This window comes from Petromyzon marinus, chromosome 62 (genome assembly GCF_048934315.1).
Source record: "Petromyzon marinus isolate PM22_M1 ecotype Great Lakes invasive population chromosome 62, UKy_Petmar_22M1.pri1.0, whole genome shotgun sequence".
NCBI classification, from domain to species: domain Eukaryota; kingdom Metazoa; phylum Chordata; class Hyperoartia; order Petromyzontiformes; family Petromyzontidae; genus Petromyzon; species Petromyzon marinus.
In genome coordinates this window covers 10,419,810-10,446,139 of record NC_133728.1, presented here as the reverse complement: position 1 = coordinate 10,446,139, position 26,330 = coordinate 10,419,810, and the positions used below count along the sequence as shown (strand labels likewise).

Sequence of the window (26,330 nt, the reverse complement as noted above, 5' to 3'; positions counted from 1 at the left end):
GTGACGGTTCTTCCAGGTGGCTGTGATGCAAACGCAGCTCGACGTGGAAATAATAATAATAGCAATGTTTTATACCTTTTGTTTCGGACGTAATATTTTACTTATAGTTAATAAGTTACGTAAACTACCCTGATTAAACTACCGTGACCCTAAGATCTAAACTAAAACCAAGTAAATTAAACTTTTTTTTTTATTTTACCAGGTAAGGGCCACTGAGCTATTCAGCACTTTTTCAGAAGCGACCTGCCTATCACAAATGACTGCCCAACGAAGTGGCTTATCATCGTCACGTGGAAATTTATTGCAGCCAAAATGCTCTGAACACCTGATATTGATTCTGAATGTGGCGGGAAAAACTGGAAGAACCGGAGAAAAATCCATTCGACCATGGGGAAAACATACAAACTCCAAATATGGCCTGTATACCAGGCGAGCTAGTTAACATTGGAAATAACAGCTGACATAGGCTGGTAGGATGGAAACACCACAGTCAGTTAAGACATTACCTGGTTAATAACGTCCTTCCAATGATTGCTCATTTCCGACTCTCTGTGTCTCTCTCTATGCCTCTCTCTTGGATTTCTCTCACATTAACATCATGCTAATCTCTCACATTAACATAGCCACTTCCGTGCCCTCGTCCAGGAGGCTGCTCTCCTGTTATCTTACAGTTACATGCTAATTTCTCACATTAACATCACTAGCCCAGGTCACTTTAGGACCCTTGGGCTACACCCATTTCAAACCTTTTAAAGCAGTTTGCCTCCGCAGCAGACCATGCTTTCCCACCTGATGACGGACGCTTGTGTTGCGCCCAAAACGTCGTGATTTATTTTATTTTATACCTACGTGACTTTGCCGAAAGAACCAAAGAGTAAGCGATCAAAATATTAACCTGCCAAAATGTTGCCGTCTCAACAATCCTTTGGACTTTTTGCCGATAACCCAAATGGATTGGCACCCGTGGCCATGTTGGCAGCTTGATTTGGTTGGCTTCGTGGGGCCTTTGGGAGGGTTAAGGTTCGAAGTAGACATTGACGGACCTCCACAGTCACCTTACCCAAAGGAAGCCAGTTATGAGTCGTAACCACGGAGCTTTCCTATTGGATCACCTGTGCGCTGTCAGTACGGCGCGCAATTACAATTGTCCCTATCCGTTTATTACGACGGTAGACACTGCTGTGTTTCACAGACGTAGCCTGCAAGGGTATCCCCCAGTGGCAGCTGGTCCTGTATGGCACAAGGTGACTCAGCACCCGGGCCGCAAGTGTGCATACGTTTGTCAGTAGGGGGCCCGATGATTGCTTCTCTGTGTGTTAATATATGTTGAACATCTTTCGCGCTGTACGTAGCCATGCGTACTAATTGGAGGTGCCCAATTGTGTACTTTTGCAATGTTATTTTTCCCGAATTTGGCGAATAATTTTTTTTGCTTGCACCATAACACCGGCGGCACGCAATACACGGCACCCCTCCCCCAGGTTTCTCGCGCGCATCTCTCAGGGCCCGCGTGGCGGAGGCCCTCGGGGCCTGCCAAGGGCAGGGAGAGGTGGACGGGACCCCGGGGGCCCGAGTGGGGCGCGGCGACTCCACCTCCAAACGCCACGGGGATTGCGCGGCGCCAGAGAGGGCCGAGCGGCAGCTGCCGCGGGGCGTTGCGGGCGGGCGGCCGGCGGAGCACAGGGGCCGCCGCGAGCCCGAGGCGGATCTCCACGCCGGCGCGAGGCCGCGGGGAGGAGAGGGAGATGAAGGGGCGGCCGGCAGGGGCGGCGGGAAGCCGGGACGAGGGCGGGAGGAGCCCGCGAGCGATGGAGGGGAAGGTGGTGGAGGAAGTGAAAAAGAGGACGAGCGAGGGTTGTTGGCTGCGGGTGCTGGGATGGGAGAGGAGGGAGGCAGCGCCCGGGAGGGGAAGAAGAAGAAGAAGAAGAAGCGGGAGAGGGGTGACGCGGGGCGGAGGAGTAGCAGCAGAGTGAAGCGCGAGAGAGGGAACGACGTCCTGAGTTTGGGTGGTGCCAAGAGGAAGGAGGAGGCGGAGGATGGAGGCGAGGGAGGAGAGCGAGGAGGAGCCGTCGGAGGAGAGGAAGGATGTGGGGCGGCGAGGAGGGGTGCAGCACTTGGCCTGGTGCGGAGGGAGGGGGGCGGCTGCAGGAGGGAGAGGGGCTGGGAGGGCCGCTCCCGGTTGGGGGTGAGGGGTGGGGGCCAGGCGGGGGGGAGTGTGGCCGAGGTGGACAGCGGAGACACGAGTGGGAACGGAGACGAGGACGGCGCGGCAGCGGTGCGGGTGAGACGCGGTGCGGTGTGGTGCGGTGTGGTACGGGTGAAACACAGTGTGGTGCGGGTGAGACGCAGTGTGGTGTGTGTGAGACGCAGTGTGGTGCGGTGTGGTACGGGTGAGGCACTGTGGTGTGGTGTGGTACGGGTGAGACGCGGTGAGGTGTGGTGCAGTGTGGTGTGGTGCGGTGTGGTACGCGTGAGACGTGGTGTGGTGTGGTGCTGCATGGTGCGGTGTGGTGCAGGTGAGACGCAGTGTGGTGTTTTACTGTGTGGTGTGCTGTGGTGTGGTACGCTGTGTTGCGGTATTACATGGAGAAGCAGTCACATGGTCAACTCGCTCACATCTACTCACTCAGCTTCCCGCTGAGCAGGCAGGCTCCGCAGTGGCGATGTCATCTCCCTTGCCTGGTATGCGAGAGGTCGTTGGTTCGATCCCGACCCTGACGCCTGCTGTGTATTTGGGGTTTGCATGTTCTCCTCGTGGTCGAGTGGATTTTTCTCCGGGGCCGCCAGTTTTTCACTCAACATTTAGAATCAACATCACGTGTTTAGAGTATTTGGCTGCTCCTATAAATTTCCATCTGATGATGAGCCACTTTGTTGTTGGCCAGGGTCACTTCTGAACAAGAGCTACATAGCTCAATAAAATACAAAAAAATGAAAATTCCCAGATCTGACAGTCGGGCACAATCACCCAGGGTGGTTATAATCGCCCTGAATAATAATTATTATCCAGCTCGTTTACCCAGGGAAACCTCACTGACCCTCAAGAGTAATTTACAGGAGAGCCCTGCCAAGTTCTTTCACAGTGATGGGGAGATGTTGCTGCTGTTCTGTGTAATCCAAATTCAAAATTTGCAGGTGAGTTTTTCAGCACTGGGAGTGCTTTTGTGGCCATTACCAGTTACAAGTACGGTGCGAAGGAAGTTAAACGTACATGTGTAGTGAGCGACTTCCGAGACACGTCGCGTAGAAGGCTTCTTATTTATTCTCACACTTTAAGCACAAGACTGGGCGATACATCGATGTAACGTTCTACGTAGCTACACATAGCCGACCCTTCTACACAACCCCATCGCCGGCGTCCAACTACACAGCTGTCTGACTAGCGCAGCGATGGCGACGATGAGAGTGAGGGACGCGGGCCCCCGGCTCCCCCTCCGGGGGAGGGTTGATCTCGGGAGGGCTGCAGGTTCCGGGCTGCTCGCTCGTGTGAGAGCCGCCACTATCCAACTCCTCGCTCGTGGGGAGAGGGCTGCCGCTCCCCGGCTCCCCTCCTCGCGCCGCAGCCCCTCGGGTCTGCGGGTTTTGTTTGGGGGGCATAGCTCGGGGCTGGCGCACGGCTGCCTGGAGTCAATCCGTCGTTTCTCAGCCACTCAAACGCGACGTTTCAATTCACACAACCCCGCGCACCCCTCGCACGCGCTGAACCGGGGGTCAGGGGTCAGAGGGCAATAACGTCCTTCGCACACGCGTTGCCACCGAGGGCGGGCAATGGAGATTGTTTAAAGGGCTGCGGGGCGGGGATTCGGAGTCGGTCTTAGGGCGACACACCAATCGCACGCGCGGGACGGAGGGTCGGGGATCAGAGGGCAGGGACGTCACTCTTACACGCGTAGCCGATTGGGCGGTTGTCTCGGAGATTATTTAAAGGGCTGTATGAATAATCCCACGTGTACCCAGGCGAGTCCACCGTCGCTCACCGCGGGCACACGCTTAACACAGGCCGTATGGGTAATCTCGCGTGCACGCCGCCCGTCTACCTCACGCACACGTTGAACACAAGGGCGCATGAGTAACCTCACGTGCCCCTGTACAGGTCCGCCGCCCCTCGCCACACGCTCACGCTAACCACGAGTTACACGCAGGGGAGAGCGCAAACACGTGGGTAAATACACACTCGTGCGCAAACACAGGGTACAACGATGCAGGAATCCCGGTCGGGCGCGCAAATCCCCGTACCACGACGAGCGGACTCGCACCACCATGCGCCCGTTCCATACTCGCAGAAACCACACGACAAGGTTTATTGATCACTGACGATTTATTCCCGGCGTGTCTGCGAGCTACTATTACCCGTGTCAGTCCGAGTCAGCAGAGCAAGTCTAACCTATCTCCCGATGGTCTAAACCCGATCTACCTCGTCCCCTTGGAATGAAACTCCCTAGGCTTTTACGGTTAAATCCCCACTCTCTCTTTCGTACTCGTGTTTCGCCTCGGGTGCGTGGGCCGTCGCGGGGGGATGAGGCTGCCCGAGGTTCTTGCGCGGAGCGGGCCTGGCTTCGCTGAGACTCGTCACACGGACGACCCAGTGGCCGGCAAGCTGACTGCTCCGATCGTTCGCTTGAGGAGAACGCGAATTCCCATCGTCTCTCTCCTCTCCCATTTTATCTCTCTCTACATCAAAGGTCTGCCCGGCTAACCCGCGATACCACACCGCCATTGGTGCACCCGCCTCGGTGCCTTCACAGACGTCCGCTTCCCGCTCTACCCATCAACGGGGCCGCCGTTGGGCCGTTGCCATTGGCCACGGCGTGCAAGCGTACTTTTCCGGCCAATCGGATGCTTCCCCTGGTGCTCGTGTGGACCTAACCGCGGTGACTGAGTCGCCTTGTCATGACCATGCAATTGCACGTCAATTCACGGCTCCGCGGTGTAATTCAACCCGGGAGAAGTCAGCCAATTCCCTGACCCCAGTAAACCGGGGGGGATGTCCCTACGAAGAGGGCCCCTGGGTGAAAACCTGGAGGCCAGGTGACTTCCCCACGAGGTCCTACGTGGGGGGTTTGTGTGTTGTGTGTGCTCATTTGGGGGGTGGTGAGGGAGAAGCAGCGTCGGCCCGGACGCTCTCCCGTGGTGGCGTTGCAGGCACGGCTCCGACGGAGCGGCTTCACTGCTGTGGCACCACAAGAGCCTTGCAGAAGATCGGCCACGTTGCCGAACGATGTAGAGAGATGACGGCGAGCGGCGACGCAGCCAGGAACTAGGACCCGCAACAGCACCGAACCTCTGGCGTGACCAAGCCCCGCCTCCGGCCACGCCCCCTTCCAGAACCTTCGAGCAGGTTCCCAGAGCTTCCCGACTGACTCCGCCTTTCACCTTTACCTCAGATATGCCTCCCTCGTAATTAGACATTACGTAACATGCCCATAACCACGATTTCCCCCTTCAGGCCGACAGGTGGCACCCTGTCATTACACAAGAATATGTTGCGGTGTCTTTTTCTTTTAGCTTTGGGAGGAAATTGGAGCATCCGGAGGAAACCAATACAGAACAGGGGAAGAGCATACAAACGCCACTCACTCCTACTACAGAGACGGAGATCCCCCGTATAGCCTAAACAGACTGTTGGGGCAAGTGCTGCTAGCGAGCAGCATCTGTGAAGGCCGGGACATTACGCGAACGGGTCGGTGGCCAGCACCACGTCCACCCGCCTTTGTCTCCCCAGTGGAGACATTTACACATCGCACTAGGTACTCATTTGAGTCGACCTAGCAGAGGCCCATGACCAGTTCAGATAATCGCCACTAGTGTTGGCCGTGACCAGGAATCGAACTTGGGTGGCCAGGTTCGTAGTGCAGCACGCTAACTGTTGCACCACCGCTCCACACACACACACCCTCACAATCGCACTCACTCACTCAGAGTATGTATGTATGCTCAACTTCTTTTGCACCGTACATAGCCGACCGCACTAATCGGAGTGTGCAGGGGAAGGACAACAAACTAGAACACAAAAATACATTCTTAAGAAATGAGTTTACAATCTAAATGATCATTTAAAAGTGCATAGCTCCATTTGCTTCCTAATATATCAGAAGGAAGAGCGTTCCAGGCGGGCCGCAAAAGGGCATCTGAAAGCGCGCGATGCAGTGGCCGTCTTTGTTCGACGGCTAGCCAAAAGCCGCTGCCGTGAGGATCACCGGAGTTTGCATGGCGGTTCATGCTGCTTCACGAGATTGGCGAGGTATTGCGGTATAATGAGAGCACGACCTTGTCATGGATTTGTTCAGCAACCGGGCGCCAATGCCGCTCGGCGAGCACTGGACGGACACAGTTAGCGCTCACTCTCAGCTAAACTGAATAATTTTTATTTTACCAGGTAAGGCGCCACCGAGCTAAATTGCTCTTTTTCAGAAGCGACCTGGCCACAAACGATAGCTCAATGAAGTGGCGTATCACGTGTTAATGTATAGCAGCCGAATACTCTAAACACACCTTTTTTAAATGTGGAGGGAAAAACCGGAGGACCCGGAGAAAAAATCCACGCGACCACGGGGAGAACACGCAGACTCCACATATACAGGCGTCAGGGTTAGGATCGAACCAACGACCTCCTGTATACCAGGCGAGGTAGTTAACATCTCGCCACCGCGGTGGCCCCAACATCACTCACACTGCAGAACAGGGGGACAATGTGGTCTGGTTCTCCTATAACGCAGTAGTTGCATCCCTGAAGGACACCGCGTTATGGAAAAATCGCTTTATAATAAATAATATAGGGGCAAAGCACAGTCGGTGGCAACACGTGAGATGCGTATGTAGACTGGACAAAGACTGAGACGTGTGGGTAGCATCTCGAAGCATCCAGCAGCATCCCAATGCCTCGTGGTGTGATGATTCCACACCGAGGCAGCCGTATTGCAACCGCCTGTTCCTACTCGCGCTGCGACGGAGTTCTGTTCGCTCGATCGAGTCGTATATCACAATTCGCATCTGCCTTACAAAAAATGCGTTCCCCGACACGTTCATAATCCTATTTGTGGGATAAAAAAAAAACGCACGGCGTTATAGCAGAACACACTGCGCAAGCTCCACATAGAGGCGCCCGCGTCGCTCGCTGCTGTGAGAATGCCCGAATGGTGTGGCACCGCGGTGCCGCTGCCACCCTTGTACTTGTCGTGGCATTGTTGGGCACGATGCGTTGATCGCCACTACTCTCTTAGCCGGTAGTACCGGCCCTGTGTCAACAGGGGGGCGGAAGAGAGGCTGAAGCCGGATAGATGAAGCCGGGCCGTTGGGCCGAGGTAACCCCCAGGGAGCATCGTGACCAAGGGTGCGGACCCCAGACCCCCAGGAAGGGGAGGTTGGGGGAAGACGTCCCACTCCAGGTCCCTCGGAGTGAGCTGGGGACCGTGTCTAAGAGCCGGACCCCCGAACGCGTCCGGGAGTTGTCCACTCAGTTTCAGTTTTTTTCATTTCAGTTTCATTTATTTTGGTACAGCCCTGCGAGCCGTTCGGCTCTTGAATCGGGCGCAACCGCAACAAACAAAAAAAAACAAAAACACGAACGAGAAAAACATCTTAAAGTGACTATGCGCAAACAGAAAAAATGCACGAAAAAACAGCAAAATCTTCCAGAAGAAGCCACCCTGAAGACCTGGAGCCGGGGCCGGACCCGAGGACCTTGGCTGGGTCGGGGTCAGAATATCCTCTCTAGGTCCCGCTCGCCGGAGGAGCCTTAGTGAGCTACTCCACCAGTGTGGAGGACACGCAAGTGTGGAGGACATACCTCCGTAGGATGTCGGGTCGAACTGGCCGTAACCCCTTTGTGTTAAGCTGTTATCGATATCAACGTGTTGCCTCCAGAGAAGTCTCCCTCTATACGCTTTGGTTCTATTCGGTAAAGTCACGTAGGTGATCACAGATGATAGCTCAACGAAGTGGCTCATCATCATCATCATGTGGAAATTTATAGTAGCAGCCAAATACTGTAAACGTGTGTCGTTGATTCTAATTGTGGAGGGGAAAACCGGAGGACCCGGGATAAAAATCCACGCGACCACAGGGAGAGAGAGACACGCAAACTCCAAATATACAGCAGCAGCAGCAGCAGGCATCGTCAGGGTAGAGATCGAACCCACGACCTCCCGCATACCTGGCGAGGTGGTTAACATCTAGCCACCACCGCCCTTATTGTTGTTGTTGTTGTGCTCTGCCTCTGTAACACCGCCCACGGATTCCCTTCCCCTTGTGCCCCCTCCCCTGGCTCCGTGAGCCAGCGGGGACGCGGCGCCGCCTCCGCCGCCTCAGATGGAAGCTCGGCAACACCGGCACGGGGGCAGCGACGCAGCACAGCCGGTACGGCACGGACACACGGCGCACACGCACAGCACAGACACAGCACGGGCACAGCACAGACACAGCATGGGCACAGCACACGCACAGTACACGCACAGCACACACACATGGCCGGTACAGCACGAACACAGACACAGCACACGCACAGCACGGGCACAGCACACGCACAGTACACGCACAGCACACGCACAGCATGGGCACAGCACATGCACAGTACACGCACAGTACACGCACAGCACACGCACAGTACAAGTACAGCACACACACACATGACCGGTACAGCACGGAGACACAGCACGAACACAGACACATCACACGCACAGACACAGCACGGACACAGCACGGACACAGCACGGGCACAGCACACGCACAGTACACGTACAGTACACGCACAGTACGCGGCCGATGTGACACGGAGACACAGCACGGCACACGCACGGCACACACAGCACAGTACAGCAGGGAGACAGCACGCGCACAGCACACAATATAGCACCTTGTTGAACAGAGACAAAACGTCTCTTATAGCCTTGAACATTCTAATGGGGCAGGTGCTGTTCACGAGCATCTGAAGGCCATCATGGGGAACAAGGGGGTGGTGTGGCCAGCAAACGCCACTCGCGGCCGCCTCTGTCTCCTCAGTGCTGATGTTTACACACTGCACTGGGTACTCATTGAAGGCTGAGTTAACCTAGGAGAGGCTCCAGACCAGTTCACCGGTTAGTGTGGCCAAGATGCTTGCAGATTATAATTCTACCGCAAGGCCATAGGTTCTCCTGCCAATGTCGTTTGATCTCATCCCGCTAATCGACGTGCAGATCCTCTGCCCTGCCGCTAACCCCTGCACAGCATTAAATATAGCCGGGCACACGGCACTCCCAGAGTGATCGTTCACAGCGCCGAAACCGCGTCCTGTTTGTTTGTCTTGTTCCTGGTGGCGCCGGTCCTCCTTCCTCCTCCTCTTCCGTCGATCGCGTGGAGCCACTGAAGCCGCACTTCCAGTCCCCCCCCACCCACCACCACCACCCCCACCACCACCACCCCCACCACCACCACCCCGACCACCACCACCACCCCCGCCACCACCACCACCCTCACCACCACCATCACCCCCACCACCACCACCCCCACCACCACCATCACCCCCACCACCACCACCACCATCACCCCCACCACCACCACCCCCACCACCACCATCACCCCCACCACCACCATCACCCCCACCACCACCACCACCCACCACCACCCCGACCACCACCACCCCCACCACCTCCACCACCACCACCACCACCCCGACCACCACAACCACCCCCACCACCACCCCCACCCCCACCACCACCACCCCCACCACCACCATCACCCCCACCACCACCATCACCCCCACCACCACCACCACCATCACCCCCACCACCACCACCCCTACCACCACCATCACCCCCACCACCACCATCACCCCCACCACCACCACCCCCACCACCACCCCCACCACCACCACCCCCACCACCACCACCCCCACCACCACCACCACCCCCACCACCACCACCCCCACCCCCACCACCACCCCCACCACACCCTTCCTGCCGTCTCCCCTGAGATGCCACGGTCTCACCCAGCGTCGCCAGCTCTCGCGACAGCGGCCAGGTCCGCCTGCACGCTTCGCAGTGCGCACAGAGGCACGCGGGCCCCTCCGTCTCCCGGCACGGCGATTGAATCAGTGGCACAAGTTTCTCAAATCCCTTCCTCTCTTCGCCGCCTCTGTCCTCCACCCAGCAGCAGCAGCAGCAGCAGCAGCCGCCGCCGTACAAATGGGGACAACCGAGTTCCATCTGTAATGGGCGGTTCGCGTGTGGGGTGGTGCAAAGCACCACGGTGGCTAGATGTTAACTACCTCGCCTGGTATACAGGAGGTTATGGGTTTGATCCCGACCCTGACGTCTGCAGCATATTTGGAGTTTGCGTGTCTTTCTCCCCGTGGTCTCACATGTTCAGGTTTGCTCCCGTTCAGGCTCTCGCATGTTCAAGCGAGCTGAAGAGAGAGGGGCTTTGAGCCCTGGCTCTCCGCACCTCCGAGTTCTCGATCAAACATTACATTTGATTCACGAAATATGCGAGCGTTTATAATTTGCGTTTATTATTATTATTGCTACAGATATAATTGCAATCCGGTGAAAAAAGATCCTCCGCCGATTTTTTATTTATTTGCAGACGTATTCACAACCTCCGCCGTCCTATAAAGCAGTTCCGTCCAATACTGTGAGCCGCTGTAGCGCATGTAACTTTTTTCAACTTCAAGATTCAACGCGTTGATGAACTTCCAAAAACCCCCAGTATCTTAATCTGAATCGCTCGCATCATCGGCCACCGCTGCCGTAGCAGTGCCGCTCTGACGGCTGCCACAGGGTAGCCATCGTCTTCGCAGGCCCTGGCCGGGCGATTTATTTTTCCATGAAACCCCCTGGGGGTGTTGCTGTCCTGTGACCGCGAGCCATGTCTACTGCCGCCTCCTCTTCCTCACCCCCTCTCGTGCAGGCTCCACCCCGCACCCGCTGCTGCTGTCCGTACGTGAGCGCGCGCGCCAGTTCTGTGACGCCACCGACGCCGCGCCCGCCGCCCTGCGGGCTCCGTGTCAAGCCCTAAGCGTGAATCTCTGGCCGAGCACCGGCACCCCGGTGTTGCCCGTGGGTCATCGCGCGTCCCGGCGGCAACGGCAGGAGCAGCAACAGGAGCAGCAACAGGAGCAGCAACAGGAGCAGCGGCAGGGATCTCCCTCCCCACCGCGTCGCGACGTCGGCAAAGCCGAGGGCGCGATGGGAGACGCCGCGCCGGGCCCGCCCAAGGAGCGCGCAGCCTCCTCGCTCGTCAGGAGGGAGGAGCGGTGGGCCGAGAGAGCGGGCCGGGAGCTGGCGTCTACGAGCGCGGGGCGGCAACGCAGCGCCGCCACGGCCGCCCCCCTCGCAAACGGGGCGGAGGAGGAAGAGGAGCGCACGGCCGGGGCCGCGTGGCGGGAACACGGCGCCGCCGCGGAGGCCTCGCCCGCCAAGAGCGTTGGGGCGCGCACGTTCACGCGTGCGGTGAGGGAGCGCACGAGCACGCGGGAGCAGCGCGCGGCCTTCCGCGGGGCGCAGGAGCATGCGGAGGAGGAGGAACGCACGGCCTCGCAGAGAGTGGGGGAACGCACGGCCTCGCAGAGAGTGGGGGAACGCACGGCCTCGCAGAGAGTGGAGGAACCCGCGGCCTCGCAGAGAGTGGGAGAACGCACGGCCTCGCAGAGAGTGGTGGAACCCGCGCCCTCGCAGAGAGTGGGGGAACGCACGGCCTCGCAGAGAGTGGGAGAACGCACGGCCTCGCAGAGAGTGGTGGAACCCGCGCCCTCGCAGAGAGTGGAGGAACCCGCGGCCTCGCAGAGAGTGGGAGAACGCACGGCCTCGCAGAGAGTGGAGGAACGCACGGCCTCGCAGAGAGTGGGGGAACGCACGGCCTCGCAGAGAGTGGTGGAACCCGCGCCCTCGCAGAGAGTGGAGGAACCCGCGGCCTCGCAGAGAGTGGGAGAACGCACGGCCTCGCAGAGAGTGGGGGAACGCACGGCCTCGCAGAGAGTGGTGGAACCCGCGCCCTCGCAGAGAGTGGAGGAACCCGCGGCCTCGCAGAGAGTGGTGGAACGCATGGCCTCGCAGAGAGTGGAGGAACCCGTGGCCTCGCAGAGAGTGGAGGAACCCGCGGCCTCGCAGAGAGTGGTGGAACCGGCGGCCTCGCAGAGAGTGGGAGAACGCACGGCCTCGCAGAGAGTGGGGGAACCCGCGGCCTCGCAGAGAGTGATGGAACCCGCGGCCTCGCAGAGAGTGGAGGAACCCGCGGCCTCCGGCACAGAGTGGGAGTGGGAACACGCGACTAACAAAGGGGAGGAGCGCACGTTTGCCCGTGCGTGGAAGGAGCGCACGGCGGCGAGCGCGACTGCGAGACGCGCGGCGTTTCGCGGGGCGCAGGAACGTGCGGCACGGAGGGCGGAGGAGGATGAACACTCGACCGCTAAGCAGCAGCAGCAGCAGCAGCAGGAGGAGGAGTCCACCGTCTCCACAAGCTCGCAGGAGCCGGAGGAGTTGGACGGGGGGAGTGGATGCTCCTCGTCCGCCGATCTTCACCGGCTCCTCCGGTCGCACGAGGAGGGGAACGTGGGGTCCGGGCCGGACCGAGCGGGCAGTAATGGAGGGAGCAGGCGGGGAGGGAGCGGGGATGGGGATCGCGGTCCCCGCAGCGACACGACGCCGGCTCGGAGCGGGGCCCCGGGAGCCAGGGGAGCGGGGACGGAGGAGCAGCAGTCGGGAGGAGCCTCGCTGGCTCGACTGAGCCAGGTGGAGGATGAGGACGCGCTCACAGCCATGGTGAGTGTTGGCTTCCCACGTATATGTACGGTGGTGCCATGTTGACTCGGAGATGTTAGCTACCTCGCTTGGTATACAGGAGGTCGTGGGTTCAATCCTGACCCTGACGCCTGCTGTATATTTTGAGTTGGCGTGTTTCTCTCTCTCCCTGTGGTTGTGTGGATTTTGAGGAGGCGCAAACCGCTGCCCTCTGTGCCATATTTGTGGTGTAGATTCCACGGGATATGCACGCGCGTGTGTGCATGGGGGAGCGTTAGCAAAGTGGTTAGGGTGCTGCCCTTCGAACCCGGTGACCCGAGTTGCCCTGTATATTTGGACTTTGCGTGTTCTGCCCGTGATAACGTGGAATTTTCTCTGGGTCCTCCAGTATTTCCCTCCACGTTTAGAATCAACATCACGCGTTTAGATCAATTTGGCTGCTGTTATAGATTCCCCCTTGATGATGAGTCACTTCGTTGAGATATAATTTGTGATAGCCAGGTCGCTTCTCAAAAAGAGCTATATATATATAGCTCAGCCCTACCTGGTGAAATAAAAATAGTCTCGTTTATATATCGTGCACGCGTGTTGCCCAAGTTATTTTATCACAGTAGCAAAGCACAGGCTTAACACGCCACGCGGCCAGCAACAAACGCCTAACGACTGCTACCGATGCCGAGTCGATTGCATAGCGTGCACAGACTCGTCGCCTGATGGCGCTGCTTTGCTGCTCTTCCGTTTGGGTATGCACAGTGTAGCCCGTCAAGCTGCAGCTGTGCCTAGGGCGAACGCAGCGGCGTCTTTCACAACGCCCTTCACTTTTTTGTCAATTTTCTTAAAATTTTGCTGCTGCTTTTTTTTCTTCGCATTTTGCTACATCTGAGAAGGGGAAATATAAGTGCCTTACTGAATAGAAATGTTTGTAAAGGTTGTGTTAAGTTACAATAAATGTTTGTTAGAGTTATTTTCATAAATTTTTGTTGCCAATTTAGGTATTTTTTTATGGTATGTAATGGGTTTCCAGGAACAGAACCCCAGTGTATAACATTACGCCTATGGGAAACTTACGATGGCTCGACTTGCGACCGTCCAGGAATCAATTTGGTCGTAGGTACGGGGGTCGCCTGTAGTTTGTTTCAAGATTTGAGCAAGGCTATCTTTGTAAAAGAGCTCGGTGTGGGAGGAAAGAGACTGCTAGGAGGGAGTTCCATCGTGGAGCAACTGCGAGGAACGAGACGTGAGGTGACCTACATCTTTGAGTCGGGGAGTGAATGGGTGGAGTGTGAGTGAGTGGGTGGGTGAGGGAGTGAGTGAGTAAATGTGTGAGTGGGTGTATGGGTGGGTATGTGTGAGCGAGTGGGTGGGTGGGTGAGTGTTTGTAGAGTTAATCGGAGTGAGTAGTTGAGGGTGTGGGTGGGTGGGTAAATGTGTGGGTGGGTGGGTTGGTGGGTGAGTGTTTGTATGTATGAGTGACTGAGTGGTTCAGGGTGTGGGTGGGTGAGTGAGTGAGTGGATTTGTGTATGAGTGAGTGTGTGGTTGTGACCGGCAGTGTATGTATGTGTGTTGAACTTCTTTCGTACCACCATACGTACCAACCTTGCTAATTGGAGTTGTGGGCAAAGGACAACAACACTAAACACAAAGTGGTTGAACACTATGTAGATTAGACAAAAAGAGTCATTGTCTCGTAACTGGGTGCTCAACATGCGTGAAGGAATCAATCAGCCAACTCGATCACAGCCAAGACAAACGCAGTCTGCGTACGCTTCCCGCTATAAGGCCACGTCAACGCATTCTTATAAAAGCCGTGGTGTCGCCCCCCCCACCCCCTCTCTCACAGCTGGAGCAGACTCAGGAGTGCGAGCAGAGGCTTCTGATCCGAGCGGCGCGGAGAGCGCTCAGGAGGAAGCAGGAAGCCCTGGCTACCCGTGAGTCAGTGAGCCAGGAGGTCCTGGATCTCCGTGTGTCAGTGAGGAGGCAGGAGGTCCTGGCTCCCCATGAGTCACCGAGCCTGCGCTTCTGAGATCCTGCGGGGTTTGAGCTGTGGCTCTGGGCAGGGAGTCGATCCGATTGTTAAAACTAAATAATTATTATTTGTTTACCAGGTAAGGCCCACTAAGCAGCTGTACAGCTCTTTTGTCACAAGTGACCTGGCCACAAATGATAGCTCAACGAAGTGGCTCATCACGTGGAAATTTATAGCTGCCAAATACTCTAAACGCGTGTTTATAAATGTGGAGGGAAAAAACTGGAGGACCCGGAGACAAATCCACGCAACCACGGAGAGAACATGCCCTTGGGACATTCGACAGCAGCTTCTCAAAATCTGGCGGTGTGGTTGATGTTGCACGTCGGATCTCAGCTTGTACTTAGGCTTGGTGCAAGCCTAAGTATGGATCGCACCTCCAATTAGCACGGTTGGCTAAATACGGTGCGAAAGAAGTTAAACACGTACACACACACACGTACGTACAAACGTGCGTTGAATCTGGCTTCGCACACATGTCCGTGCTTGCAAAAAGGGCACCCGTCAATTTCAAGGCACGCGTTTTTATTTTTTTTCACAGTGGAAGAGGAGCTCGGAATTGTGTTTGGTGCAATAGCCAATCGCGTGAAGTGTGTCCATGAGCCGTTCCATTGGTCCGTTTTCCTCCCCCCCCCCCCCCCCCACATATTTAGAATCGACGTCACGTGTCTAAGAGCAGCGGTCAGCAACTGGCGGCTCTTTAAGGGACTGCTCTTGAAATTCGGAAAAAAAATGGCCGCTCTTGGAATTTATTTGCCGACCTCTTTGCCATGATTGTCCGGTTCACCATGGAAGTTGCCCAAGTTCACCATGGGAGTCCGGTTCACCATGGAAGATGGCCCAGTTCACCATGGGCAGGGGTACAGCAACCTGCGGGCTCCGGAGCCGCTTGCGGCGGGCTCTCTAAGGGACTGTTTCGTGACGTTCATTATGAAGGCCCACCACCGCCTCTCGCATTCACCACGGTGCATTGCGGCGGCTCTTGCAATATTGAGGGGTTGCTTTTTTTACCGAATTCGACAAAAATTGGCCGCTCTTGTTGTGTTTGGTTGCCGACCCCCGGTTTGGAGTGTTTGGCTGCTGCTATAAATGTCCACACGGCGATGATGATGATGATGATGACGAGCCGCTTTGTTGAGCTCTCATTTGCGATGGGCCAGGTCGCTTCTCAAAAAGAGCTACACATCTCAGTGGTGCTTTACCTGGAAAAATAAACATCGTTTAGTTTCGAGAGTATTTGGCTGATATAAAAATCCACGCGAGAATCCACTTTGTTGAGCTATCATTTGTGGGCAGGCCGCCGCTTCTGAAAAATAGCTATTTAACTCAGTGGGGGCCTTACCTGGTGTATATATATATATATTTCAGCTGCGGGCAGATCCATTGTTTTTCAGGTTGGCATTTAAATGGGTGTTGTACCCATCCAGATGCACTTACAGGCAGCTGAGGTGGTCAGTCATCACCTGAATGGGGCACCTGTACCATTTATTGATTTATTCAGCGAAGGCAGAGCACCCTCTTTCCTCCTCCCTCTTCCCTCCTCGCTCTTTCCTCCTCCATCCAGGGACAACCAGTCCGCCTGGCATGCCCTGATGCACTTCACTAAGCTAAACTATTTTTTAAAACTATTAATCTATTTTTCATTTTGACCAGGTAAGGCCCCACTCGGCTGTATTAGCTCTTTTTCACAAATGATAGCTCAACGAAGTGGCGTATCATCATGTGCACTTTCATAGCAGCCAAATACTCTAAAACGCGTGTGACGTTGATTGGAAATAGAGGAAAAAAAAAACGGAGGACCCGGAGAAAAATCCATGTAACCGCAGGGAGAACATGCGAACTCCATATATACAACAGGCATTAGGGTTTGCGATTGAACCCACGACCTCCTATTAAATACCGGGCGAGATAGTTAACATCTCCTTGCCACCGTTGACGGTTTCAAATGCTGCTCCACTGTGGAAGAATGGACACACAGTGGCTTCTGCGTTCCACTTGCAGCATAACAAAGACGTTTCCCACCCGGATGCAAAACGGCAGCTCCCCCGCAATGCTTTGAACATCTCCACCAATCGGAAAGGCCGTGCCATCTGACGCGAACCTTACTAACTGGCTGTGCCGGGTGGTGGCAGGTTTAACGACACGTTTATATCTACGTGATCTAACCCAAGAAACCTCTGCAATGGATACGTGCACCGTGTTAGACGCGACTGTGGTGTTAATGGTTGGCACGCTCGGGTTGCAGTCCAGAGGTCGCCGGTTGGATTTGATCTTCCGGCACGGCAGTTAATAACAATGGGCATTATTTATTAAATCCCTCCCCCCCCCCCCCCACCTCCTCTAACCACCCAGCAGTGTTAATGGGTTCACCGCGGTCGAATCGGCATGTCCGCGTGTGGTGGAGTAAAGTCTGGGCACTTCCATTATGTGGCCAGCGTGAGAGACTTAGGCCTTTCACCCTTCATGGGGCCTCTATATTACTTACCTTTCCCGACAGCAACGTGAACAAATAATTGCAGGGCTGCACCTGTAACCCTTTTACATTTGCACTGCGTACGCGTGTGTGAATGTGTGTGTATGTGGTGCAGCTGAGACACGGGGGACGTTGATTGGCCATGCATCTGGGAGCTCCTTGCACAGCACCCACACGGGGCTGCTCCCCTTCTCCACGCCCAGCGTCAACTCCACACCCAGCATCTCCGCCGCACCCAGCGTCTCCTCTACATCTGCCGGTGTCTCCTCCACACCAACCCCTGTCTCGTCCACACCAGCCTGTGTCTCCTCCACACCCGCCCGTGTCTCCTCTACACCAACACGTGTACCGTCCACACCAGCCCGTGTCTCCTCCACACCAGCCCGTGTCTCCTCCACACCAACCCCTGTCTCGTCCACACCAGCCCGTGTCTCCTCCACGCCCGCCCGTGTCTCCTCTACACCAGCACGTGTCCCGTCCACACCAGCCCGTGTCTCCTCCACGCCCACCCGTGTCTCCTCTACACCAGCACGTGTCTCCTGCACACCCGCCCGTGTCTCCTCTACACCCGCACATGTCTTCTCCACACCCGCCCGTGTCTCCTGTGCACCCGCCCGTGTCTCCTGCACACCCGCCCGTGTCTTCTCCACACCCGCCCGTGTCGCCTGCACACCCGCCCGTGTCTTCTCCACACCCGCCCGTGTCTCCTGTGCACCCGCCCGTGTCGCCTCGACACCCCAAGTCTCCTCTGCACAGCCCCTACGCACACCTGCAGCAGGTGCATCTGCAATGCACAGCCACTCGCCCACTCGCCCAATCGCAGTTACTCAATCGCTCACACAAACAGACACACAGACACTTAAACAAAGACGCACAATCACTCACATTCACGCGGACACACAATCACTTCCGGTCACTCGCACATTTACCCAATCACCGTCACTCGGATGCAAACAGCCACACAAACACAACGCCAGCCATTTGCAACTTGGTGGCGATGATGTCTTCACTGCCCTTGTGCCAGGCGAGGTGCAATTTCAGACCATGTCCAGTGTCGAAGGATCGCTGACAAGAGGTCATGGGACAGACTCAGGTGTTGTGGGTTAACTGCCTGTGATGGCTGACATGCGCCACCTGGTCTCCCCACTTTGCCAACTCACTGCGTTTTAGCCCCCCTGAGCTTGGCTCGTTGTTGTGAGTGTCACTCCTCCTGCCCTCAGTTGTTGTTGGAGGGCGACTGCCTCCCAACTTACCAGTAGCGTCCTTCACGAGCTTCCCCCATAGAGGCTGATCTTGACGCCGCTGATACCAGGCTTCAGCAAGTCCACTCAGCTCCATATCCTCCTGAACCACGTCAGACAATCTCTTCTCTAGGCCGTGCTATGCCCATTTAGCCCCCTCTGTCAGGCCAAACAGAAGCTGCTTTGACATGCACTGTCTGGGCATGCAGACTGCATGACCCAGCTAATGCAGCCTTGCCTGCCAGAGGACTGTGCCCAGATCTTTCAAGGATCTGTGAGCTCACACAATCCAGCCTGGTGTTAAAGCCAGGATGGAATGTATTGCAGGCCAGCCTGACCCGGCGCAGATGTTCCTTTAAAAGGGGTCCACGTTTTTCAAGCATAAAGAAGGGATAGCATGACTGTGGCCGAGAAGAACCCGGCACTTCGTATGCAGCGACAGGCAGGTAGCTTCCCCAAGGCGTTACACAGCCGATGAAAAGTGCTACTCAGCTGATTCGGAGACCTCTGCTGCCAATTCGGAACTTGTCATAAGCACACTACCTGGGTATTGGAACTCCTCAACTCTCTCCACAGCTGCACTCCATCACTCATGGGGAGTTGAGGGGGTGCAGTAATTGATGACATAAAATCCACATTGAGATGCCTTGTTTTTGTGGGGATAATGCCCGTGTCTCTTTTACACCAGACCGTGTCTCGTCCACACCAGCCCGTGTCTCCACACCCACCTGTCTGCTCCACACCTATTCGTGGCATCCACAAACTCAAAGACAAATGGGAAAAATAGGGTTTGGTTCACGGTTCGTAATATGACACTCCATTTTTTTCTGCCAAGGGCCTTTTGTATATTTATAACATAATTTGCAGGCCATACAAAATTATCAACTTAAAAATGAGTACGTCATATTTGGCCAAACATTTCATTAACTTACCCCTAATGTGATGGCTGGAACTGCTTCTCTTTGGTGAGGCGTGTGATGCTCCTAGATTTATTGAATTTCGAGTCCCGCCTGCGGTTGCCTTGGCAGGGCCGGACGTTCCCCACCCCTGCTCTACATAAAACTGTGCCTAAATGAAATTGTCGGGAATGGTCAACTCCACGATGGGAAAAGCCCCTGCGATGGGCGGAAGATTGACTGCATTTGCGCGTGACACCGGTGTGATTGTGCCGTCACCAGCCAGGTGCCGTAGCGTAGCCCGTAGCGTCACCTTCGTTTCAGAGGAGGGGGTTGGCCGTCAGTCTTCTCACTGCACCTGCCTCCGATTGTTTCAGGCGTCATCGCCTCTACCGCGGCCTCCAACGCGACCTCCACCGCGACCTCCACTACCAAACCATCGACTCTGGGTGAACGGTCCGGTGCGAAGAAGATCGGCAGGTGATGATGATGATGATGCGTGGCTAAGGTGGGGTGGCGGGTCTATAAAATGAGTACCACTGCGTGGACAAGTCAGGAAAACTAAACTATGTTTAATTTGAGCAAATAAGGCCCACTGAGTTATATAGCGAAGTTGGTTATCGTGTTAAATTTTATCGCAGTCAAATACTCCAAACACATGATGTCGATTCTAAATGTGGAGGGGAATGAAACCAGAGGACCAGGAGAAAAGTCCACGAGACCACGAGGAGAGAGAAACATTCAAACTCCAAATATATCGGCATCGTCAGGGTCGGGTTCGAACCCCCGGCCTCCTGTATACCGGACGAGGCAGTTACATCTCCGATTAGCACGGTTGGCTACATACGGTGCAAAAGAAGTTCAAGCACATGCATATATCTCGCCACCATGGCACCCCTATGAGAGATGAGAGCACCAATGCCTCAGTTCTGATTGATTTGACTCTCGAGCTACCATGGGCATACTCACCTTCACCTCGCCCCCTCTGCCCCCCCCCCCCCCCCCCACAGTGTGTTTGACCGCGAGGATGAGACCCCCCGTCGAGCTGGGCCGTCGCGCGACCTCGCGACCCCGAAGGTCGCGACCCCCGCGGGAGGCCAGGCGCGGTTGGCGCTGGTGGAGAAGCTGGGAGGGCGGAGCGCGTGGTGAGAGCGGCTCCCCCCCCCACTCCCCCACCCCCCGTAGGTTAAGGGAGCCAACGCGGAGGGCGGCGCCGCAGTCGTCACGCTCGGCTGTCACGGTCGCCACGGTGGCTGGGAGTTGTTCGCCTCTGAAAGAAGAGCGACGTAGCTCCCCGTGGTCGCGTGGAGAAAAATCCACGCGACCACGGGAAGAGAGACACACACCGCAAACTCCAAGTATGCAGCAGGCGTCGGTGTCGGATCCAGACTCGCGGCCTCCGGCGTATCGGGCGAGGCAGCCAACATCTCGCCACCTTATGAAGGAGGTCCAGGTATCCCCGGCTGTGCCTCTGAGCCAGGTGGCCACATGCAGGAGCTCAGCGGAGCCGACTTGGAGTGTCTGGCAGGGTCCATTGTGAGCCCCCCGCCCCCGCCGGTGTGCGTGAGGCTGAGCCGTGGGGGGGTCCGTGTGCTGTTTGCGCGCGACCCCAGGCAGGGAACTCCGGCTCCACGGACTCCGGGAGGCGGCGGGGGGGCCGCCGGCGTTGGCGGCGTGGGGAAGGCGAAGCAGCGGCTGCTGGAATGGTGCCGCTCCAAGACGCGTGGCTACAAGGTACGAGTGTGTGCGTGTCACACGGCGCGTGTGTGTGTGTGTCACACCGTGAGTGTGTGTGCATGTGACATCGCGTGTGTGTGCATGTCACACCGCGTGTGTGTGTGCATGTCACACTGCGTGTGTGTGTGTGTGTCACACCGCGTGTGTGAGTGTCACACCACGTGTGTGTGTGTGTGTCACACCGTGTGTGTGTGCATGTCACACCGCGTGTGTGTGCATGTCACACCGCGTGTGTGTGCATGTCACACCGCGTGTGTGTGCATGTCACACCGTGTGTGAGTGTGTGTCTGTCACACCGCTTGCGCGCGTGTCACACCAAGTGTGTGTGTCACACTGTGCGCGTGTGTGTGTCACACCATCTTCATAGGTGCTCACTAACAACACTTGACCCAACAGTTTGTAAAGGCTAACTTTGTCTTTTGTGTCACACCATGTGTCACGAATTGGGGAGCGGTAGTGTAGCGCTTTGCTATGAACCCGGCAACCCAAGTTAGATTCCCGCTCGGGGCCAACACCAGTGACGATTATCTGAATCGGTCCTGGGCCTCCCCTTGGGCGACTCAGCCTCAAATGAGTACCTGGTGTGGTGTGTGAACATCGCCACTGGGGAGACAAAGGCGGCCGGGTCGTAGTGTTGGCCACCTACCCCCTCGTGTGCCGTGCCGGCCTTTATAGGTGCCCGCTAGCAGCACTTGCACCAACAGTCTGGTCAAGGCTATATGGGGGATATGTGTGCTGTAGTGGAGTGGATTTAGCTGTCTTGATTTGTGCTGTGGTGGTTTGTGTTGTGATGATTTATCCGGTAGTGGTTTATGCAGTAGTGGTTTGCAGAACGGACTTCGGAATCATGGCTTCAATTTCTTCCTTGAGCAGCAAAAGCAGTCGAACACTGGATGATGTTTCTCAAATTTCCACCGCCAGCGGTACAACCGTGCACACCACAAATTGACAATCGGTGGGATAAAATGCGGGTTAACTCCGACATCTACCTAGAAAATGTATGTACGTAGCTCAGTGGTCTCAAAATTGTTTTTGTTTACCTTTATTATGAATTGTTTAGTTGCGATTACAATAATTTAGCACCGAGAGAATAGTCGGCTGCGAGTAAGGGGGGGCGATGCTTGCCGCTGCGTTTCATCCCAACTTTGCAATTTGCAGATATTTATTCATCAGCACCGGGATATTTTGCCCCAGGACCGGTTTGCATTGTGTGATGGCTTTTGGCCATGGGAGGGAAAAATCTAGATTTGAAGTTTTCGTGACTGCAGGGATCCATACTCTTTGGTTCTTTCGGTAAAGTGACGTAGGTATAAAATAAAACCACTTTGCCCACTTCAGCAATTGTCTCTTGCTGTGGTTGTCCCACCTGATGGCAGACGCTTGTGTTGCGCCCGAAACGTCACGTGATTTAATTTGTTTAATTTGACTTTACCGAAAGAACCGAAGAGTATGGGAGGGAAGCCGACGCAGAACACGGGGAGGAGAACAGAAGGCAAACTCCACGCAGAAAGGCACCCGCAGAGTCGGGAATCGAACCAAACACAGTCTGTTCTCCTGTAACGTGGTGGTAGTCGTTGCGTTCCTGAAGAACACTGCGTCACGTAAAAATCGTGTTGTAATAAATAATATAAAATATAGGGGGTAAAGCACAGTCCGCAATAACACGTTAGATGTGTAACGCAGGCTGAACAAAGACTGAGGCGCCGTGGATAGCGTCTAGAAGCATCCAGCAGCATCCTGCCGTGTGCGTGTGTGTGGACGTGCGTGGACGTACATGGACATGCGTGTGTGTGTGGACTCCGTGGACATGCGTGTGTGTGTGTGGACGTGCGTGGACATGCGTGTGTGTGTGTGGACGTGCGTGGACTGCGTGTGTGCGTGGACGTGCGGGCGTGTAGCGCGTGGACGTGCATGTAGCGCGTGGACGTGCGTGTGTGTGCGCGTATGCGTGTGCGTGCGTGCAGCACGTGGACGTGCGTGACCTCTCGAGCAGCTGGAGCGACGGCCTCGCCTTCTGCGCCCTCGTGCACAACTTCTTTCCTGACGAGTTCGACTTCTCCCGCCTGGAGCCGCACGACCGCCGTCACAACTTCACGCTCGCCTTCTCCACCGCCGAGTGCGTGGGCCCACCACCCCACCAACCACCCCACACCACACCACACCACACCCCACCACACACCACCACCACCACACACCACCCCACACTACCGCCCACCGCAACTCCGATTATTACGGTTACATACATACATATGAGTGGGTCTCTGGGTTTCTGTGGGTCTCTATAGTTCTACATAGGTTTCTAGGTCTCTGTGGGTCTCTGTGTTTCTCTTTCCGATATAAGGAGCCAATTGGAGCCATGCACTTTTAAATCTTCGAGATTGAAAACTCATTTCTGTCGAACTGCTTTTTGTGTTGAGTTTGTTGCCCGTCCCCCGCACCTCCGATTAGCAGGGTTGGCCACGTACGGTGCGAGAGATCTTCAACATACGTACATAGTCTTTTTTCCTCTAATGCGAAGCAAAACATGGTGTGCGTTTACTCTCCAACACACCGGTGTGCTGAACTAGGAAGTCATTGGCATGTTTTTGTTTAAGTGACAAACCTTGGCTGTGTCGGGTGGTGGTGGGTTTAACGACACTGATATTCACGTGATCTAACCCAACAAAAACCCCGAACATTCAACGCGGAAATAGAAACGGGATTGTGTGTGCGCTCTGCGTTGTGTGTGTGTGTGTGTAGGCGGCTTGTGGGCTGCTGTCCCCTGCTGGACGTGGAGGACCTGGTGGGCATGGGAGAGCCCGACTGGAAGTGCGTGTTCACCTACCTGCACGAGCTGTACCGCGCACTGGCACAGCACGGACTCGTCTCTCGTGGGGCCTAGAGAGACGCGCGCACACACACACACACACACCACGCGCACACACACACACACACACGGTGCACGTAGACACGCAGGGCACGCGTACAGACACGTAGCATGCACGGAGACGCACACGGTGCACGTGGACATGTAGAGGACGCGTACAGACACGTAGCATGCACGGAGACACACACGGTGCACGTGGACACGTAGAGGACGCGTACAGACACGTAGCATGCACGGAGACACACACGGTGCACGTGGACACGTAGAGGACGCGTACAGACACGCAGCGTGCACGGAGACACACACGGTGCACGTGGACACGTAGAGGACGCGTACAGACACGCAGCGTGCACGGAGACGCACACGGTGCACGTAGACACGTAGAGGACGCGTACAGACACGCAGCGTGCACGGAGACGCACGCGGTGCACGTGGACACGTAGAGGACGTGTACAGACACGCAGCGTGCACGGAGACACACACGGTGCACGTGGACACGTAGAGGACGCGTACAGACACGCAGCGTGCACGGAGACACACACGGTGCACGTGGACACGTAGAGGACGCGTACAGACACGCAGCGTGCACGGAGAGTCTGTCGTAATGCTACGCCGAGGCAGCTGTTACAACGGCGCTGCGACGTAGTTCCGTTGGCTCAATCGCGTCATATCTTAATTCGCATCCGCGCTATCGAAAACCTGTTCACTCTGATACATCCATCGCGTTCTCATCAATGGCGGGGCCAGGATTTTCAGGTCGGGGGGGGGGGGGGGTGGAGGGGGGGTGGCAACGAGGGGGGGTGGCAACCCCTCCAGCAATGAAAAAGGATAGAGGAGTTGTTAGTAAGTAAAGACTTGTCCCTTGCTTCTTATTGGACGCGTGTGCGGCGATGGCGCAGCAATCGATCGAGGGTCGAATTCGAACCGCGTCGTTAGTGATCGGCATCGCGCTCACTGAAGGTGTCGATGCCTTCAGGGAAGTCGTGGACTCTGTAGACGCGACTGCACACAATTCTGTGAGTCGCTTATAACCGCTTTGCCGTTACTTATTGCCAATTATGGACTCGGACTATTGTCCTATCATCTCATAGAGTCCCTGGCACGTAATAAAATGCTACACAGTGGCAGTGGGGGGTCGCAAAATGCCGATTTATTACTAATAAACCCCAATGATCCTTGGGGGGGAACGTGCCACCCCCCCCCCCCCCCCACTGGCTCCGCCAGTGGTTCTAATCCAGTTCGCGTTTGTGAAACACAAGGCGTTACAGGAGAATGGACTGTACACACACACAGTAAACACGGCTTTGTCATACACAGGATACACGCGTACCGGGAAACAGAAAACAAGGCATATTTCGCACCTCCAATTAGCACGGTTAGCTATGCCTTGACAGACTGTTGGGGCAAGTGCTGTTGGCGAGTAGCGTCTACGAAGGCCGGCACGGCTCACAGGGGTGGGTGGCCAGCACCACACCCGGCCGCCTTTGTTTCCCCTAGACAAGATATACGCACGCACACACACACGCAGATTCGCGTCACGTACACGTACAAAGTCCGCCTTGTGGCACGAGATGCAGAAGGCCCCCATGCCTCGCGGCACTCGCGGTACGGAGAGTGCCGTGCCTCCTTGAGAGTTGTCGTCTGTCAGGGCTCCGTGCGGTCTCTCCCCCTTGCGTGCGTTCGTGTGTGCGGGAAGCGGTGGCGTGTCTGCTAGCGCTGCGCTACGAACCCGGCGACCCGGGCTCCATTCACGCTCACGGCCACCAACACCGGCGTCGATTATCTGCACCGGTCCTTGGGCCTCCCCTAGGTCGACTCGGCCTCAAATGAGTACCTGGAGCGGTGTGTAAAAACATCACCACTGGGGAGACAAAGGCGGCCGGGCGTGGTGCTGGCAACCCCACCCCATCGTGTGCTGTTGCGGCTGTCATAGGTGCTACTCTCTGTAACAGCACTTGCCCCCAACAGTCTGTTAAGGCTATACGGGGGGGGGAATCTTTGTTTTTTTTGTGGGGCTTCTCATTGCACTGCGTACTCCAACCCCCACCCCCCTTATGAAAACACTACAGCATTGTAAGCTTGTAGCAGGACCCTCTCGATAACAAGAGTCTACGGCTCAGTGGGGCTCTCCTGGATAAATATCACGCTTTTTTTTTTAATCGATGCTCGAGAGTTACGAATGTCGTGCGTCCCCGTTTGTCAATCTAGATGATTTCAAAGTGCGTACACAGCTCCAGCGGCGTCCTAGTATCGCCAGGAAGAGCGTTCCAGACGGCCGCGGAAGCGCCGCACGTAAGCGCCGCAGCGACGGTCCGTTGGTTACCGTCTCTGCCAACGTCTTGGTGTGATCGCACGGTCCACGCAGACCCACCCCCCC

The 26,330-nt window shown here is 56.0% G+C and overlaps 1 protein-coding gene across 1 annotated transcript in view; it reads left to right on the top strand.

Annotated features, from left to right (window-relative positions):
* LOC116955863 (uncharacterized) overlaps window positions 1-24,732 on the top strand; it is a 51,649-nt gene extending 26,917 nt beyond the window's left edge. The window contains exons 5-14 of the mRNA XM_076053763.1: window positions 1,482-2,281; window positions 8,277-8,355; window positions 10,885-12,734; window positions 14,555-14,642; window positions 17,329-17,472; window positions 19,728-19,830; window positions 20,361-20,495; window positions 20,964-21,084; window positions 23,052-23,203; window positions 23,827-24,732. Coding sequence (XP_075909878.1) covers window positions 1,482-2,281; window positions 8,277-8,355; window positions 10,885-12,734; window positions 14,555-14,642; window positions 17,329-17,472; window positions 19,728-19,830; window positions 20,361-20,495; window positions 20,964-21,084; window positions 23,052-23,203; window positions 23,827-23,968 — 3,614 coding nt within the window. The 3' untranslated portion in view covers window positions 23,969-24,732. The remainder of the gene's footprint in view (window positions 1-1,481; window positions 2,282-8,276; window positions 8,356-10,884; window positions 12,735-14,554; window positions 14,643-17,328; window positions 17,473-19,727; window positions 19,831-20,360; window positions 20,496-20,963; window positions 21,085-23,051; window positions 23,204-23,826) is intronic.
* Window positions 24,733-26,330: the final 1,598 nt, after the last annotated feature.